Source organism: Hypanus sabinus, chromosome X1 (assembly GCF_030144855.1).
Source record: "Hypanus sabinus isolate sHypSab1 chromosome X1, sHypSab1.hap1, whole genome shotgun sequence".
In the NCBI taxonomy this organism is placed as follows: Eukaryota; Metazoa; Chordata; class Chondrichthyes; order Myliobatiformes; family Dasyatidae; genus Hypanus; species Hypanus sabinus.
The window spans coordinates 23,451,295-23,471,369 of record NC_082738.1 but is presented as its reverse complement, the minus strand read 5'-3'; the positions used below and the strand labels follow the sequence as shown (position 1 = coordinate 23,471,369).

The 20,075-nt window shown below is 45.6% G+C and overlaps 1 protein-coding gene across 5 annotated transcripts in view; it reads left to right on the top strand.

The window, feature by feature from the left end:
• LOC132384692 (calcitonin gene-related peptide type 1 receptor-like) overlaps positions 1-20,075 on the top strand; it is a 100,484-nt gene that overhangs the window by 49,706 nt on the left and 30,703 nt on the right. For 4 of the 5 annotated variants that reach the window (XM_059956061.1, XM_059956064.1, XM_059956062.1 and 1 more), the window contains exons 2-4: positions 2,577-2,676; positions 7,960-8,110; positions 19,120-19,230. In XM_059956061.1, the coding sequence (XP_059812044.1) occupies positions 2,626-2,676; positions 7,960-8,110; positions 19,120-19,230 (313 nt within the window). In that variant the 5' untranslated portion in view covers positions 2,577-2,625. Of the gene's footprint in view, positions 1-1,694; positions 2,104-2,576; positions 2,677-7,959; positions 8,111-19,119; positions 19,231-20,075 lie in introns of those variants that run through there. The other variant, XM_059956060.1, reaches the window with a different exon arrangement.

Genomic DNA, 20,075 nt, shown 5'->3' with positions numbered 1-20,075 from the left:
TTCTGTGAGATGTGAGGCAAATGCATGTTCTGCTTTTGTTAGATGCAAGACTGAAAAAATTTGAATGCTCAGCAGCAAAATCCTGGCATCAGCACAGTGTCAGCCTACAGCAAGGAAACTACTGCAGTGCACAACACAGCTTGCTCCTACACAGGACAATAGTCCCCACAGATCATAGCATAGAGAGCTATGACTGCAGCATTCTACTGGAGGGCCTCGTGCTGTTTTCTATAAGAATGTGTGGTGCTGGCTTCCACAGGTTCTGATTACTGCAAGAACAGGCACCTCCACTGACTGCAGGAAAGAGCTCCATTCAATAACCAATTAACCAGAACAGTCCATTCTGAGAGTGTGTGATGTAGAAGAGCTTCACTCAGTGTCTGACCCTGGGAGTGTGTGATGGCACAGAGTGGAGGAGGTTTCACTCAGTGTCTGACCCTGGGAGTGTGTGGTGGAGTAGAGGGAGCTTCACCTGCTGTCTGACTCCGAAAGTGTGTGATGGGATGGTATGGTGGGAACTTCACTCTCTAACTGTCCCTTGCCCTGGGAGTGTGTGATGGGAAAGTGTACAGGAAGTTTCACTCTGTATTTAACCTGTGTCCTGAAAGTGCATGATGGGACATTGTGGTGGAAGCTTTATTATGTAACTGCCTACTCTGGTGAGATATCTTCTGGGCCTTTGCTCCTGGAGTTCACCTCCTTCCTCACCTCCATTCAGGGCCCCAGTCATTTCAGGAGGAAGGGCAATTCACCCGTGAATCTGCTGAGGTCGCCTATTGTGTCCAGTGCTCCCGATGCAGCCTCCTCTACATTGGTGGACCCGTAGTAAACTGGAGACCACTTTGTTGAGCAACTCCACTCCATCTACCAAAAGCAGAACCTCCTGGTGGCTATTTTAATTCCAATTCCCTTTCTCATTCCGACAATCTGGTCCACGGCCTCCTCTTGTGCCATGGTGAGGCCACCCTCAGTCTGGAGGAGCAACACCTTATATTCCGTCTGGATAATCACCAACCTGATAACATGAATATCGATTTCTCCTTCTGGTTAAAGAAAAATTCCCTTCTGCTCCCCTCTTCTTGGCCTCTTACCTCTTCTCACCTGCCTATCACCACCCCCTGGGTCCCCTCCTCCTTTCTTTTCTCTTATGGTCAATTCTCCTCTCCTATCAGATTCCTCCCTCTCCAGCCATTGACTTTCCCACCCTTCCTAAGCCTTCTTCCATTCATCCCACCTTTTTATTCTGGTATCTTCTCCCTTCTTTTCCAGTCCTGAAGAAGGGTCCCAGCCCAAAATGTCAACTAGCTGTTCATTCCCATAGATGCTGCCTGACCTGCTGAGTTCCTCCAGCACTTTGTGTGTGTTGCATCCACAGAATCTCTTGAGTTTATTATTTATTCCTTGTTGTAGGTTTTAGTTAGTTGTTTATATCAGAACTATTTTAAGGATTATTTACAGTGTAGCTATTCTTTGGGCAATTATTTTTGGCGTGCACAATTATTCCTAGGATAGGTAGTTGCAAGAGAGTTACTGTGTGCTATTTAATTACCTTTGAACACAGATAGGGAGGACATTTTTGTGGAAGAATCAGTTGACTCTTTGCCACTTCCTCTATAGTCCACGATTGGGTCCATGTTCACTGGGGGTCCAAAACCAGATGTTGACCTGAAAATTCAGATGCCAGGAAATTCTGGAAGCTTCTGGGTGTGACAAATTCCTTGTCTTCCTTGTTCTCTTTACTAAATCTACAAATGTTAGAGAGGGGAAAATCACCTTCATTTTTCAAGAACTAAAGGGTACAGATGAACTAATTTTGTTATATAATGTCCAAAGGATTGCAAGCTCTGTAATCAAGGATGTGGGCATCAGGGTGTCAACTGAGGAACAGGAAGTTCAGCAGAGTTTCAAATTAACTAGTCACACAGATATAAGAGAACGTGAGACACTGACTATCTAGGGTGGATCGGAGATTGATCATGGCTGCTGATTAATGAGGGATCTGAGCAGTGTCCTTGGTGACTGCAGTGTTCCAGGGGTTATGCAATGTGTTGAATGCTGGAGAGGCCCAGTGGTGCTCCCTCTGCCTCAGTCTGTCTGCATGAGGTAGATGGTCACATCTTCAACTTGTTATTGCTCCCTGTCTGGAGGAATCTGCTTCTTCTTAGACCAGTGTTGCTACATTGTGATGTATGCCTGTAATCTGAAAAGTTATTAGTCTGGTAGGTCTTTTTATAATATGCTAGAATCCTCATCAATGTTGAACTGGAGCTTCTGTGGTGTAACAGCTGTCCTGCAATTGTTCTAGCCCGGGTACAGTTTGTACTGTTCCTGTCGCATCATAGGCCAGTCAGCAGTTTGGCTTTGCCTGTTATACACAGCTCAGCAACAGAGAATTATACGCCTCAGAGATAAGGAGACAAAAATTGATGGAACAAACCTTAAAACCATTATTCATGCAGAGGAAGGAAGGAATAGAATAAACTGGAGGGAGGAGAGAGAATGGGAAATGTTACCACATGACTCCCAGCCAATATGTGACGGTCAGTAACAAACTCACCTTTCTGTTTTCTTTACAGTTCATCATTGCTTTCATTTCTTCTAAGTGTGCACAGCACGATCCAGAATATGAGAGGAGGTGTGATCATCTGCTTCCTCATGGCTACAATACTCACAGAGGTGAGGAAAAGCTGATATACAGTTTCTTCTCTTATTTGCATTTAGTGAGAATAATTCATAAACTGCAGATGTGAAATGATATATAGAAACATAGGAAAACATAGAAAACCTAAAGCAAGATACAGGCCCTTCGGCCCACAAAGTTGTGCTGAACATGTCCCTACCTTAGGAATTACTAGGCTTACCTATAGCCCTCTATTTTACTAAGCTCCATGTACCTATCTAAAAGCCTCTTAAAAGACCCTATCGTATCTGCCTCCATCCCCGTTGCCGGCAGCCCATTCCACGCACTCACCTCTATCAGGTCACCTCTTATCCTCCTTTACTCCAAGGAGAAAATGCCGAGTTCACTCAACCTATTCTCATAAGGCATGCTCCCCAATCCAGGCAACATCCTTATAAATCTCCTCTGCACCCTTTCTATGGCTTCCACATCCTTCCTGTAGTGAGGCGACCAGAACTGAGCACAGTACTCCAAGTGGGGTCTGACCAGGGTCCTATATAGCTGCAACTTTACCTCTCAACTCCTAAATTCAATTCCATGATTGATGAAGGCCAATACACTGTATGCCGCCTTAACCACAGAGTCAACCTGCGCAGATGCTTTGAATGTCCTATGGAATTGGACCCCAAGATCCCTCTGATCCTCCACACTGCCAAGAGTCTTACCATTAATACTATATTCTACCATCATATTTGACCTACCAAAATGAACCAATTCACACTTATCTGGGTTGAACTCCATCTGCCACTTCTCAGCCCAGTTTTGCATCCTATCTATGTCCCACTGTAACCTCTGACAGCACTCCACACTATCCACAACACCTCCAATCTTTGTGTCATCAGCAAACTTACTAACCCATCTGTCCCAGAACAGATCCCTGAGGCACACCACTGGTAACCAACCTCCATACAGAATATGACCCATTTACAACCACTTCTGTGGACAAGCCAGTTCTGGATCCACAAAGCAATGTCCCCTTGGATCCCATGCCTCCTTACTTTCTGAATTAGCCTTGCATAGGGTACCTTATCAAATGCCTTGCTGAAATCCATATACACTACCTATATAGCTCTTCCTTCATCAATGTGTTTAGTCACATACTCAAAAAATTCAATCAGGCTTGTAAGGGACAACTGGCCCTTGACAAAGCCATGCTGACTATTTCTAATCATATTATACCTCTCCAAATGTTCATAAATCCTGCCTCTCAGGATCTTCTCCATCAACTTACCGACCACTGAGGTAAGACTCACTGGTCTATCTCTACTCCCTTTCTTGAATAATGGAACAACATCTGCAACCCTCCAGTCCTCTGGAACCTCTCCCGTCCCCATTGATGATGCAAAGATCATCACCAGAGGCTCAGCAATCTCCTCCCTTGCCTCCCACAGTCGCCTGGGGTACATTTTGTCCAGTCCCGGCAACTTATCCAACTTGATGCTTTCCAAAAGTTCCAGCACATCCTCTTTCTTAATATCTACATGGTCAAGCTTTTCAGTCTGCTGCAAGTCATCACAACAATCACTAAAATCCTTTTCCATAGTGAATACTGAAGTAAAGTATTAATTAAGTACCTCTGCTATTTCCTCTGGTTACATACACACTTTCCCACTGTCACACTTGATTGGTCCTATTCTTTCACGTCTTACCCTCTTGCTCTTCACACACTTGTAGAATGCCTTGGGATTTTCCTTATTTCTGCCCACCAAGGCCTTTTCATGGCCCCTTCTGGCTCTCCTAATTTTCTTCTTAAGCTGCTTCCTAATCGCCTTATAATCTTCTAGATCTCTAACATTACCGAGCTCTCTAAACTTTTTGTAAGCTTTTCTTTTCTTCTTGTCTAGATTTATTACAGCCTTTGTACACCACGTTTCCTGTACCCTACCATAACTCTCCTGTTTCATTGGAATGTACCTATCCAGAACTCTGCACAAATATCCCCTGAATATTTGCCACATTTCTTCCCTACTTTCCCTGAGAACATCTGTTTCCAATTTAAGCCTCTAATTTCCTGCCTGATAGCCTCATAATTCCCTTTATTCCAATTAAACACTTTTCTAACTTGTCTGTTCCTATCTCTCTCCAATGCTGTTGTAAAGGAGATAGAATTATGATCACTATCTCCAAAATGCTCTTCCACTGAGAGATCTGACACCTGACCAGGTTCATTTCCCAATATCAGATCAAGTACAGCCTCTCCTCTTGTAGACTTATCAACATACTGTGTCAAGAAACCTTCCTGAACACACCTAACTAACTCCACCCCATTTAAACCCCTCACTCTAGGGAGATGCCAATTGATATTTGGGAAATTAAGATCTCCCATCATGACAATTCTGTTATTATTACACCTTTCCAGGATCTGTTTTCCTATCTGCTCCTCGATATCCCTGTTACTATTAGGCGGCCTATAAAAAACACCCAGTAAAGTTATTGACCCCTTCCTGTTCCTAACCTCCACCCACAGAGACTCCGTAGACAATCCCTCCATGGCGTCCACCTCTTCTGCAGCCGTGACAGTATCTCTGATCAGCAGTTCCATGCCCCCACCTCTTTTGCCTCCCTCCCTGTCCTTTCTGAAACATCTAAAACCTGGCACTCGAAGTAACCAAACCTGTCCCTGAGCCATCCAAGTCTCTGTAATGGCCACAACATCATAGCTCCAAGTACTGATCCACACTCTAAGCTCATCTGTTTTGTTCACAACACTCCTTGCATTAAAATAGACACATCTCAAGCCTTCGGTCTGAACGCATCCCTTCTCTATCACCCACTGTCTACAAGCTTTCTCTATTTGTGAGCCAACCGCCTCTTCCCCAGTCTCTTCATTTCAGTTCCCATCCCGCAGCAATTCTAGTTTAAACTTCCCCAATAGCCTCAGCAAACCTCCCTGGCAGGATATTGGTCCCCCTGGGATTCAAGTGCAATCTGTCCTTTTTGTACAGATCATGCCTGCAGCAGAAGAGGTCTCAATGATCCAGAAATCTGGATCCTTGTCCCCTGCTCCAATCCCTCAGCCATGCATTTATCGTCCAATAAAAAATTTATATGTTGACCAATTAACTGTATACTGTTTGTCACAAAGTTGCCTGATCATAGCAATACGATTGAGGGTTTGTTCTTTCTCTTCTCTTCCCCACACCTCCCAGAAAAGGACAACTTCCTGACCTTCACCCTAAATTTGCCTTTGTTTGTTTAATGTAGTGACCCCTTTTTTCTTATCCCTTCATTTAAAGTAAGAATCCAGATTCACCTTTTCCTTTTTTTTCTTCTGTCTTGCATTCTCTTAAGCATCTCCTTTACAGGTTGAATAGTGAAGGTTTCCCCAGTTTTCATGATTTGCCAGACCACATTTAGGACAAACTCTGGTTCCTCTCTCTGATTATCTCAAATGTTTCAGTCTCTTTCTGCCTCACCAACTTCAGCATTCATGATGAGAGAGACCAGAACCGAACCTGGTGCCCACCAAGTTGGTCTGAGCACTGTTTCATCCATGATTTACATTCTAATGGTGTTCAGTAGTTTATTCCCTCTGTTAATGATTTCCCAGAGCTGTCACAGTTGTGGACTTTATTCAGCAAACCCACTCAACATTTCAATCAGCTTTGTACTTCACTGTTTCCATTACGTTCATGGAGCAAATTTGTCACCTGTTTCCCTTCCTGTCTGAAATGCTTTACAACAGTATTCCCTCTGTGAATTTTCATCTGCCATCATTGAGTACTGTCACATACTTTCTCTAACACAGTTTCACTAAAAACACTACCTAAGAAGGCCTTTGAGTCTATGCCATTTTCCAGGGGAGCAATCGCCGTCTTATTCCCTGTATCACTGTAACCTATTCTCTGACACAGATACCCACCAACTCTCCTTTGAATCTTTTTCCATTAACCTAAACTAGGGACAGTTTATCCTAGCCAATCAAGTCTTTGCCAGCTTCAAGAGCAATTCCAGCACCCCCAGTCATTTCCCTGTACCTTGTTCTCTTTCGCATGGTCCCAGTGCTTATTAAACTCATTGGGGCTCCGCTTCTTACTCTCTCTAAACTCAGCAGGCCCCGTTTCCTGCACTTCCTTGATACTCACCATGCACACTTGAAACTTCATTATACGATGGGATAATATTTATTTATAGTATTGCCATAAAATAAGTGATTAAAGGTATGGAGGGCTATGAATAAAAAGTAACATTTAGTGGTCTAGTAGATTTGCCATTCAGGCACAACCAAAGTCTTGATGGTGCAGGATTATCACAGTATTGCTGTATTGTACTGTCATCTCAAAAATTTCTTTCCTTCTGTCTACCTTATTGTTCTCTTAAGATCATTTCTTTCAGCTTAGTGCTTGCAAGTAAATTTTCTGTATTTAATGATTGTGAGAAACTTAAAGTAACAAAAGTAGTCAAGTGCTGAAGAAGTTAAATGGGATGAAAGATCAACAACTATCATTTTAATAGAGGGCTTCAGAGATGGTGGTTTCAGATCTGGGACCCTTCATTAAACTGAGAAGATTTGACAGTTTCCAGTTCCCTTGTCCAAAACAACAATCTTCAATATGGATGGACTGTCCCTCTATAACTCCATCCTACATCATAATGATCTGAAGGCCATCCACCTCTTCTTTGAACAGAGGCTCAACCAGATCTCTTCCATGAACACTCATTCACCTAATGAAACTTCTACCTCAACCCGTTTCCCAATTCTTATGAAGGTCCACAAACCTGAACTCACCTTCCATAGATATTGCCTGACCTGCTGAGTGTTTCCTGCATATTCCACTTTGATAAGAGGAAAGATAGGCCTATGAGCCTGACATTGGCATTGAGAAACATTTTGAAATTCGTTACTAGGCACATAGTAACCAGGCAATTAGGAAATCGCAGTATGGTTTTATAGGTGGAAAATCACCATTGCTAAATAAACAGGTTTTTTCCAGTTCAGTGGTAAATGACTGAATTTTGCTTTATCTGTTATCCAAGAATTTGTTGCACAGGATCTTTACTTAAGAATAGTGGTTGATCAAATCTGAAATTGGTTTAACTCAGCATCAAAACAGGCCAGCAATTAACAAGTAAATGATCAAGTCAACCGCTGCCTAACTTTCATATGAACTAGTCCTGCTTTGTGTTGTGAAATATGAAGTGAGTGACTTTCTCACTGGGAAAAAAAACTTGGCAATATGACAGAGGATATAACATGCAAGTCAATGAAATGGAGAAACAAACACGAGGCTGCTCAACAGTTCAAGAAGTTCACAAAAGAAATACTTTTTCCTTTCCAGTTAGCCTGCTGGGAACACAGCACAGTTGAACCAAACAGAGAAACAATGGCGAGTCTGCTGCCGTCACTGACTGAGTCACGTTCCATAATAATGTCAGCACAGTATAAGTGTTACTTAAAAATCATCAGAGATCCACCATATGAAACAAAAGGTATGTACCAAGCTTGAGGTAACCTCAAAAAAGTTAACACAAAGACAAAAATAGAAAACTAAAGATTCAGCTTTGTTAAAAACTATATGACAAAAGAAGGCAGTGCAGCCATCACATTGACAATTCACGTTCTGGGGGTGGTTATGACACTGTCCTTTCACACACTGGAACCTGGTACACTGGGTTTTCACACTGTCCTTTCTCACTCTGAGACTGGGTACACTGGATGATCACATTCTCCTTTCACACTCTGGGACTGAGTACACTGGGTTAGCACACTGTCCTTTCTCACTCTGTGACTGCGTACACTGGATGATCACATTCTCCTTTCACACTCTGTGAAAGGGCACACTCGGTTATGCCACTGTCCTTTCACACTCTGGGACTGGGTACACTGGGTTATCACACTGTCCTTTCTCGCTCTGTGACTGCGTACACTGGATTATCACATCTCCTTTCACACTCTGGGACTGGGTACACTGGGTTATCACACTGTCCTTTCTCACTCTGAGACTGGGTACACTGGATGATCACATTCTCCTTTCACACTCTGGGACTGAGTACACTGGGTTAGCACACTGTCCTTTCTCACTCTGTGACTGCATACACTGGATTATCACATTCTCCTTTCACACTCTGGGACTGGGTACACTGGATGATCACATTCTCCTTTCACACTCTGTGAAAGGGCACACTCGGTTATGCCACTGTCCTTTCACACTCTGGGATGGGGTACACTGGGTCATCACACTGTCCTCTCACACTCCGGGACTGGGCACACTGGGTCATCACACTGCCGTTTCTCACTCTGGGATGGGGTACACTGGGTTATCACACTGTCCTTTCTAGCTCTGTGACTGCGTACACTGGATTATCACATTCTCCTTTCACACTCTGGGACTGAGTACACTGGGTTATCACACTGTCCTTTCTCACTCTGTGACTGCGTACACTGGATTATCCCATTCTCCTTTCACACTCTGGGACTGGGTACACTGGGTTATCACACTGTCCTTTCTAGCTCTGTGACTGCGTACACTGGATTATCACATTCTCCTTTCACACTCTGGGACTGAGTACACTGGGTTATCACACTGTCCTTTCTCACTCTGTGACTGCGTACACTGGATTATCCCATTCTCCTTTCACACTCTGGGACTGGGTACACTGGGTTATCACACTGTCCTTTCTCACTCTGTGACTGCGTACACTGGATGATCACATTCTCCTTTCACACTCTGGGACTGGGTACACTGGGTTATCACACTGTCCTTTCTCACTCTGTGACTGCGTACACTGGATGATCACATTCTCCTTTCACACTCTGGGACTGGGTACACTGGGTTATCACACTGTCCTTTCTCACTCTGTGACTGCGTACACTGGATGATCACATTCTCCTTTCACACTCTGTGAAAGGGCACACTCGGTTATGCCACTGTCCTTTCACACTCTGGGACTGGGTACACTGGGTTATCACTCTGTCCTCTCACACTCGGTGACTGGGCATACTGGGTCATCACACTGCTGTTTCTCACTCTGGGATGGGGTACACTGGGTTATCACACTGTCCTTTCTAGCTCTGTGACTGCGTACACTGGATTATCACATTCTCCTTTCACACTCTGTGAAAGGGCACACTCGGTTATGCCACTGTCCTTTCACACTCTGTGACTGCGTACACTGGGTCATCACACTATCCTTTCACACTCTGGGACTGGGTACACTGTATTATCACTCTGTCCTTTAACACTCTGTGACTGGGTACACTGGGTTATCACTCTGTCCTTTTACACTCTGTGACTGGGCATACTGGGTCATCACACTGCCGTTTCTCACTCTGGGATGGGGTACACTGGGTTATCACACTGTCCTTTCTAGCTCTGTGACTGCGTACACTGGATTATCACATTCTCCTTTCACACTCTGGGATGGGGTACACTGGGTTATCACACTGTTCTTTCTCGCTCTGTGACTGCGTACACTGGATTATCCCATTCTCCTTTCACACTCTGGGACTGGGTACACTGGGTTATCACACTGTCCTTTCTCACTCTGTGACTGGGCATACTGGGTCATCACACTGCCGTTTCTCACTCTGGGATGGGGTACACTGGGTTATCACACTGTCCTTTCTAGCTCTGTGACTGCGTACACTGGATTATCACATTCTCCGTTCACACTCTGGGACTGAGTACACTGGGTTATCACACTGTCCTTTCTCACTCTGTGACTGCGTACACTGGATTATCCCATTCTCCTTTCACACTCTGGGACTGGGTACACTGGGTTATCACACTGTCCTTTCTCACTCTGTGACTGCGTACACTTGATGATCACATTCTCCTTTCACACTCTGTGAAAGGGCACACTCGGTTATGCCACTGTCCTTTCACACTCTGTGACTGGGCACACTGGGTCATCACACTGCCATTTCTCACTCTGGGATGGGGTACACTGGGTTATCACACTGTCCTTTCTAGCTCTGTGACTGCGTACACTGGATTATCACATTCTCCTTTCACACTCTGTGAAAGGGCACACTCGGTTATGCCACTGTCCTTTCACACTCTGGGACTGGGTACACTGGGTTATCACACTGTCCTTTCTCGCTCTGTGACTGCGTACACTGGATTATCACATCTCCTTTCACACTCTGGGACTGGGTACGCTGGGTTATCACACTGTCCTTTCTCGCTCTGTGACTGTGTACACTGGATGATCACATTCTCCTTTCACACTCTGTGAAAGGGCACACTCAGTTATGCCACTGTCCTTTCACACTCTGGGACTGGGTACACTGGGTTATCACTCTGTCCTCTCACACTCTGGGACTGGGCATACTGGATCATCACACTGCCGTTTCTCACTCTGGGATGGGGTACACTGGGTTATCACACTGTCCTTTCTCGCTCTGTGACTGCGTACACTGGATTATCACATCTCCTTTCACACTCTGGGACTGAGTACACTGGGTTATCACACTGTCCTTTCTCACTCTGAGACTGGGTACACTGGATGATCACATTCTCCTTTCACACTCTGTGAAAGGGCACACTCGGTTATGCCACTGTCCTTTCACACTCTGTGACTGCGTACACTGGGTCATCACACTATCCTTTCACACTCTGGGACTGGGTACACTGTATTATCACTCTGTCCTTTAACACTCTGTGACTGGGTACACTGGGTTATCACTCTGTCCTTTTACACTCTGTGACTGGGCATACTGGGTCATCACACTGCCGTTTCTCACTCTGGGATGGGGTACACTGGGTTATCACTCTGTCCTCTCACACTCTGGGACTGGGCATACTGGATCATCACACTGCCGTTTCTCACTCTGGGATGGGGTACACTGGGTTATCACACTGTCCTTTCTCGCTCTGTGACTGCGTACACTGGATTATCACATCTCCTTTCACACTCTGGGACTGAGTACACTGGGTTATCACACTGTCCTTTCTCACTCTGAGACTGGTACACTGGATGATCACATTCTCCTTTCACACTCTGGGACTGAGTACACTGGGTTAGCACACTGTCCTTTCTCACTCTGTGACTGCATACACTGGATTATCACATTCTCCTTTCACACTCTGTGAAAGGGCACACTCGGTTATGCCACTGTCCTTTCACACTCTGGGACTGGGTACACTGGGTTATCACACTGTCCTTTCTCGCTCTGTGACTGCGTACACTGGATTATCACATCTCCTTTCACACTCTGGGACTGAGTACACTGGGTTATCACACTGTCCTTTCTCACTCTGAGACTGGTACACTGGATTATCACATTCTCCTTTCACACTCTGTGAAAGGGCACACTCGGTTATGCCACTGTCCTTTCACACTCTGGGACTGGGTACACTGGGTTATCACTCTGTCCTCTCACACTCTGGGACTGGGCACACTGGGTCATCACACTGCCGTTTCTCACTCTGGGATGGGGTACACTGGGTTATCACACTGTCCTTTCTAGCTCTGTGACTGCGTACACTGGATTATCACATTCTCCTTTCACACTCTGGGACTGAGTACACTGGGTTATCACACTGTCCTTTCTCACTCTGTGACTGCGTACACTGGATTATCCCATTCTCCTTTCACACTCTGGGACTGGGTACACTGGGTTATCACACTGTCCTTTCTAGCTCTGTGACTGCGTACACTGGATTATCACATTCTCCTTTCACACTCTGGGACTGAGTACACTGGGTTATCACACTGTCCTTTCTCACTCTGTGACTGCGTACACTGGATTATCCCATTCTCCTTTCACACTCTGGGACTGGGTACACTGGGTTATCACACTGTCCTTTCTCACTCTGTGACTGCGTACACTGGATGATCACATTCTCCTTTCACACTCTGGGACTGGGTACACTGGGTTATCACACTGTCCTTTCTCACTCTGTGACTGCGTACACTGGATGATCACATTCTCCTTTCACACTCTGGGACTGGGTACACTGGGTTATCACACTGTCCTTTCTCACTCTGTGACTGCGTACACTGGATGATCACATTCTCCTTTCACACTCTGTGAAAGGGCACACTCGGTTATGCCACTGTCCTTTCACACTCTGGGACTGGGTACACTGGGTTATCACTCTGTCCTCTCACACTCGGTGACTGGGCATACTGGGTCATCACACTGCTGTTTCTCACTCTGGGATGGGGTACACTGGGTTATCACACTGTCCTTTCTAGCTCTGTGACTGCGTACACTGGATTATCACATTCTCCTTTCACACTCTGTGAAAGGGCACACTCGGTTATGCCACTGTCCTTTCACACTCTGTGACTGCGTACACTGGGTCATCACACTATCCTTTCACACTCTGGGACTGGGTACACTGTATTATCACTCTGTCCTTTAACACTCTGTGACTGGGTACACTGGGTTATCACTCTGTCCTTTTACACTCTGTGACTGGGCATACTGGGTCATCACACTGCCGTTTCTCACTCTGGGATGGGGTACACTGGGTTATCACACTGTCCTTTCTAGCTCTGTGACTGCGTACACTGGATTATCACATTCTCCTTTCACACTCTGGGATGGGGTACACTGGGTTATCACACTGTTCTTTCTCGCTCTGTGACTGCGTACACTGGATTATCACATTCTCCTTTCACACTCTGGGACTGGGTACACTGGGTTATCACACTGTCCTTTCTCACTCTGTGACTGGGCATACTGGGTCATCACACTGCCGTTTCTCACTCTGGGATGGGGTACACTGGGTTATCACACTGTCCTTTCTAGCTCTGTGACTGCGTACACTGGATTATCACATTCTCCGTTCACACTCTGGGACTGAGTACACTGGGTTATCACACTGTCCTTTCTCACTCTGTGACTGCGTACACTGGATTATCCCATTCTCCTTTCACACTCTGGGACTGGGTACACTGGGTTATCACACTGTCCTTTCTCACTCTGTGACTGCGTACACTTGATGATCACATTCTCCTTTCACACTCTGTGAAAGGGCACACTCGGTTATGCCACTGTCCTTTCACACTCTGTGACTGGGCACACTGGGTCATCACACTGCCATTTCTCACTCTGGGATGGGGTACACTGGGTTATCACACTGTCCTTTCTAGCTCTGTGACTGCGTACACTGGATTATCACATTCTCCTTTCACACTCTGTGAAAGGGCACACTCGGTTATGCCACTGTCCTTTCACACTCTGGGACTGGGTACACTGGGTTATCACACTGTCCTTTCTCGCTCTGTGACTGCGTACACTGGATTATCACATCTCCTTTCACACTCTGGGACTGGGTACGCTGGGTTATCACACTGTCCTTTCTCGCTCTGTGACTGTGTACACTGGATGATCACATTCTCCTTTCACACTCTGTGAAAGGGCACACTCAGTTATGCCACTGTCCTTTCACACTCTGGGACTGGGTACACTGGGTTATCACTCTGTCCTCTCACACTCTGGGACTGGGCATACTGGATCATCACACTGCCGTTTCTCACTCTGGGATGGGGTACACTGGGTTATCACACTGTCCTTTCTCGCTCTGTGACTGCGTACACTGGATTATCACATCTCCTTTCACACTCTGGGACTGAGTACACTGGGTTATCACACTGTCCTTTCTCACTCTGAGACTGGGTACACTGGATGATCACATTCTCCTTTCACACTCTGTGAAAGGGCACACTCGGTTATGCCACTGTCCTTTCACACTCTGTGACTGCGTACACTGGGTCATCACACTATCCTTTCACACTCTGGGACTGGGTACACTGTATTATCACTCTGTCCTTTAACACTCTGTGACTGGGTACACTGGGTTATCACTCTGTCCTTTTACACTCTGTGACTGGGCATACTGGGTCATCACACTGCCGTTTCTCACTCTGGGATGGGGTACACTGGGTTATCACTCTGTCCTCTCACACTCTGGGACTGGGCATACTGGATCATCACACTGCTGTTTCTCACTCTGGGATGGGGTACACTGGGTTATCACACTGTCCTTTCTCGCTCTGTGACTGCGTACACTGGATTATCACATCTCCTTTCACACTCTGGGACTGAGTACACTGGGTTATCACACTGTCCTTTCTCACTCTGAGACTGGTACACTGGATGATCACATTCTCCTTTCACACTCTGTGAAAGGGCACACTGGGTTATCACACTGTCCTTTCTCACTCTGTGACTGCGTACACTGGATGATCACATTCTCCTTTCACACTCTGTGAAAGGGCACACTCGGTTATGCCACTGTCCTTTCACACTCTGGGACTGGGTACACTGGGTTATCACTCTGTCCTCTCACACTCGGTGACTGGGCATACTGGATCATCACACTGCCGTTTCTCACTCTGGGATGGGGTACACTGGGTTTTCACACTGTCCTTTCTCGCTCTGTGACTGCGTACACTGGATTATCACATTCTTCTTTCACACTCTGTGAAAGGGCACACTCGGTTATGCCACTGTCCTTTCACACTCTGTGACTGCGTACACTGGGTCATCACACTATCCTTTCACACTCTGGGACTGGGTACACTGTATTATCACTCTGTCCTTTCACACTCTGTGACTGGGCACACTGGGTCATCACACTGCCGTTTCTCACTCTGGGATGGGGTACACTGGGTTATCATTCTATCCTTTAACACTCTGTGATTGCGTACACTGGATTATCACATTCTCCTTTCACACTCTGTGAAAGGGCACACTCGGTTATGCCACTGTCCTTTCACACTCTGGGACTGGGTACACTGGGTTATCACTCTGTCCTTTTACACTCTGTGACTGGGCATACTGGGTCATCACACTGCCTATTTCTCACTCTGGGATGGGGTACACTGGGTTATCACACTGTCCTTTCTAGCTCTGTGACTGCGTACACTGGATTATCACATTCTCCTTTCACACTCTGGGACGGAGTACACTGGGTTATCACACTGTCCTTTCTCACTCTGTGACTGCGTACACTGGATTATCACATTCTCCTTTCACACTCTGGGACTGGGTACACTGGGTTATCACACTGTCCTTTCTCACTCTGTGACTGTACACTGGATGATCACATTCTCCTTTCACACTCTGTGAAAGGGCACACTCGGTTATGCCACTGTCCTTTCACACTCTGGGACTGGGTACACTGGGTCATCACACTGTCCTCTCACACTCTGGGACTGGGCACACTGGGTCATCACACTGCCGTTTCTCACTCTGGGATGGGGTACACTGGGTTATCACACTGTCCTTTCTCGCTCTGTGACTGCGTACACTGGATTATCACATTCTCCTTTCACACTGTGAAAGGGCACTCTCGGTTATGCCACTGTCCTTTCACACTCTGGGACTGGGTACACTGTATTATCACTCTGTCCTTTTACACTCTGTGACTGGGCATACTGGGTCATCACACTGCCGTTTCTCACTCTGGGATGGGGTACACTGGGTTATCACATTCTCCTTTCACACTCTGGGACTGGGTACACTGGGTTATCACACTGTCCTTTCTCACTCTGTGACTGCGTACACTGGATTATCACATCTCCTTTCACACTGGGACTGGGTACACTGGGTTATCACACTGTCCTTTCTCGCTCTGTGACTGTGTACACTGGATGATCACATTCTCCTTTCACACTCTGTGAAAGGGCACACTCGGTTATGCCACTGTCCTTTCACACTCTGGGACTGGGTACACTGGGTCATCACACTGTCCTCTCACACTCTGGGACTGGGCACACTGGGTCATCACACTGCCGTTTCTCACTCTGGGACTGGGTACACTGGGTTATCAAACTGTCCTTTCACATTCTGGGACTGGGTAATTTGGCCCATCGAGTCTGCTCCGCCATTCAATCATCGCTGATCCAACTCTTCCAGTCATCCCAACTCTGCTGCCATCTCCCCATACTCTTTGATGCCCTGGTTAATCAAGAACCTCACTATCTCTGCCATACATGCACGCAATGACTTGGCCTCCACAGCCGCTCGTGGCAACAAATTCCACAGATTTATCTCCCTCTGACTAAAGTAATTTCTCCGTATATCAGTTCTAAATGGATGTTCTTCAATCCTGAAGTCATGCCCTCTTGTCCTATACTCCCCTACCATGGGAAATAACTTTGCCATATCTCATCTGTTCAGGCCTTTAAACATGAGATTCCCCCCTCATTCTCCTGAAATCAGAGAATACAGCCCAAGAGCTGCAAGACTTTCCTCATATGGTAACCCTTTCATTCCTTGAATCATTCTCGTGAATCTTCTCTGAACCCTCTCCAATGTCAGTATATCCTTTCTAAAATAAGGAGCCCAAAACTGTACACAATACTCCAAGTGTGGTCTCACAATTGCCTTATAGAGCCTGAACATCGCAGCCCTGCTCTTATATTCTATACCTCGAGAAATGAATGCCAACATTGCATTCACCTTCTTCACCACCGACACAACCTGGAGGTTAACCTTTAGGGTATCTTGCACAAGGACTCCCAAGTCCCTTTGCATCTCTGCATTTTGAATTCTCTCCCCGTCTAAATAATAGTCTGCTTGTTTATCTCTTCCACCAAAGTGCATGACCATACACTTTCCAACATTGTATTTTATTTGCCACTTCTTTGTCCATTCCCCTAAACTATCTAAATCTCCCTGCAGGTTCGCTTCTTCCTCAACAATACCTGCTCCTCCACTTATCTTTGTATCATTGGCAAATTTAGCCACAAATCCATTAATCCCATAGTCCAAATCATTGACATACATCGTAAAAAGCAGTGGTACCAACACCAAACCCTGTGGAACTCCACTGGTAACCGGCAGCCAGCTAGAATAGGATCCCTTTATTCCCACTCTCTGTTTTCTGCCAATCAGCCAATGCTCCACCCATGCTAGTAACTTCCCTGTAATTCCATGGGATCTTATCTTGCTAAGCAGCCTCATGTGCGGCAGCTTGTCAAAGGCCTTCTGAAAATCCAAGTACACCACACCTACTGCATCTTCTTTGACCACCCTGCTTGTAATTTCTTCAAAAAGTTGCAGTAGGTTAGTCAGGCAGGATTTTCCTTTCAGGAAACGATGTTGGCTTTGGCCTATCTTGTCATGTGCCTCCATGTACTCTGTAATCTCATCCCTAACAATCGGTTCCAACAACTTCCCAACCACTGGTGTCAGGCTAACAGGTCTATAGTTTCCTTTCTGCTGCCTCTCACCCTTCTTAAATAGCGGAGTAACATTTGCAATTTTCCAGTCATCCGGTACAATGCCAGAATCTATCAATTCTTGAAAAATCATTGTTAATGCCTCGGCAATCTCTCTAGTTACTTCCTTCAGAACCCGAGGGTGTATTCCATCAGGTCCAGGAGATTTATCCACCCTCAGACCATTAAGCTTCCTGAGCACCTTCTCAGTCATCATTTTTACTGCACAAACTTCACTTCTCTGGCACTCTTGAATGTCCGGTATACTGCAGATGTCTTCCACTGTGAAGACTGATGCAAAATATGCATTCAGTTCCTCTGCCATCTCTGGTACAGTGGGATGTCACACTGTCCTTTCACACTCCGTGACAGCATACACTGTGTCATCAGACTGTCCTTTCACACTCTGTGAGTGGGTACACTGGGACATCATACTGTCCTTCACACTCTATGACAGAGTACACTGTATTATCACACTGTCCTTTCACATTTCAGCCCAGGATTTGTCGTCAGATCTATCCTTGCTAAACTTTCTTCATGATGTAATTTTATGCCTTGTAAAATTGCATTGATGTTATAATATAGAGAATTTGCTGCTTCGATAGGGACAAATGGATTTTATTTCCTTCTCTTTTGTTAGTAAGGGTTTAGTAAATCTGCATTGTTCTCAGCAAGCTCTTTTTTATTGATGAGTTGCATTGAAGTCTGATGCATACTGTTGGCCAGTTTAAAGTGTGTTCTTATTTGGACTTTTCAAATCTTGCACCTATCATTGGACAGCAAGGCCAAGTGAGAAGTTGGATAGATTGTAGGCCTTGGAAGAAATGATTTAAGAGGGGAAGCCAGCGCTCTGCTTTTCACCGCCGTGTAGCGGCTGTGCAAAAGTATCTTTCACCATCTCAGGATGTCCCAAAATCTGGCCCTAAGAAATTAAATACTGCTGTGTCAGTGTTGTAATTCAGTAAACACTACATGAAAGTTATGTATTGCAAAATTCTGCAATAAACAAGTGCTTTTGATATTGGATAAACTGTTTTTAGTGATTGTGGTTGAGATGTAAACATTGCACCAGGGTTAATTCGTTCACATGGTAACCTGAAATCATTCTGTATCCACTTGACGGGGCCTCAGGTTAACGTCTCACATGGAAGACAACGAACTCACACACAGTCTTCTGTTTCTACTGCTGAACTGTAATAGAGAGGGAAGATAGCCCAGAACAGCAAGTTCAAGGTTTAGTGAAAACAAGTTGGGTTATTCAGAGGACCAGATAAGAAAGGGAGAAAGTGGACATTTAAAGCACTGCTTTTGCACAGGGTCCTACTGCAATCGTACCTGGGATGGATGGCTCTGTTGGGAGGACGCTCCTGCCAAGTCAACCTCTGTGCAGCATTGCCCTAACTACTTCCAGGACTTTGATTACACGGGTAAGTCAGTAAAATACTAGTCTTCTCCACCCCCCCCAAACCCCACCCTGCCAGTAATCTTAATTATTCTGTAATCTGTGATAATACACAGTGCAGTGGGAAAATCCAAACATTGCCTCCCCAACAGATTATTCTTCTTCATTCCTGTCTTGCCCATCTTTATGCTTCCCTGAGTGGCTTCCTTGACACCCAATTCTACTTCTCTAGTGCTGCTGTCAATATCTCAGTCCTGGATAAGATGCAATTCCATCTGTTTAGACACTGAAATGGCTGAGGATGTGCGTGATCCTCACCATAGCATCTGTGAGCCACCAATTGCAATACCTGGCCCAGTTCCTTTGAGGTTAAATCTGCTTCATAACCTTGGGCTCCATTTTACTGCAAAAAAAATCTCCGAACCACCTGTCCTTTTATCACAATGGCTGACTACTTGTAACCCCTATATTCTCTCGACACTCAGTGGCCACTTTATTAGGTAGACTTGTGTAGCTACGCCAGTTGTGTGGCAGCAACTCAATGCATAAAACCATGCAGACGTAGTCAAGAGGTTCAGTTGCTGTTCAGACCGGCAACTGTGGAATGATTGTTGGCGCCAGACAGGGTAGTTTGAGTATCTCACAAGCTACTGATCTCCTGGGATTTTCACGCACAACAGTCTCTAGAGTTTACAGAGAATGGTGCAAAAAACAAAAAAAAACATCCAGTGAGCAGCAGTTAGGTGGATGAAAATGACTTGTTAATGAGAGAGGTCAGAGGAGAATGGCCAGACTTGCTCAAGCTGACAGAAAGGTGACAGTAACTCAAATAATCACACACTACAACAGTGGTGTGCAGAAGAGCATCTC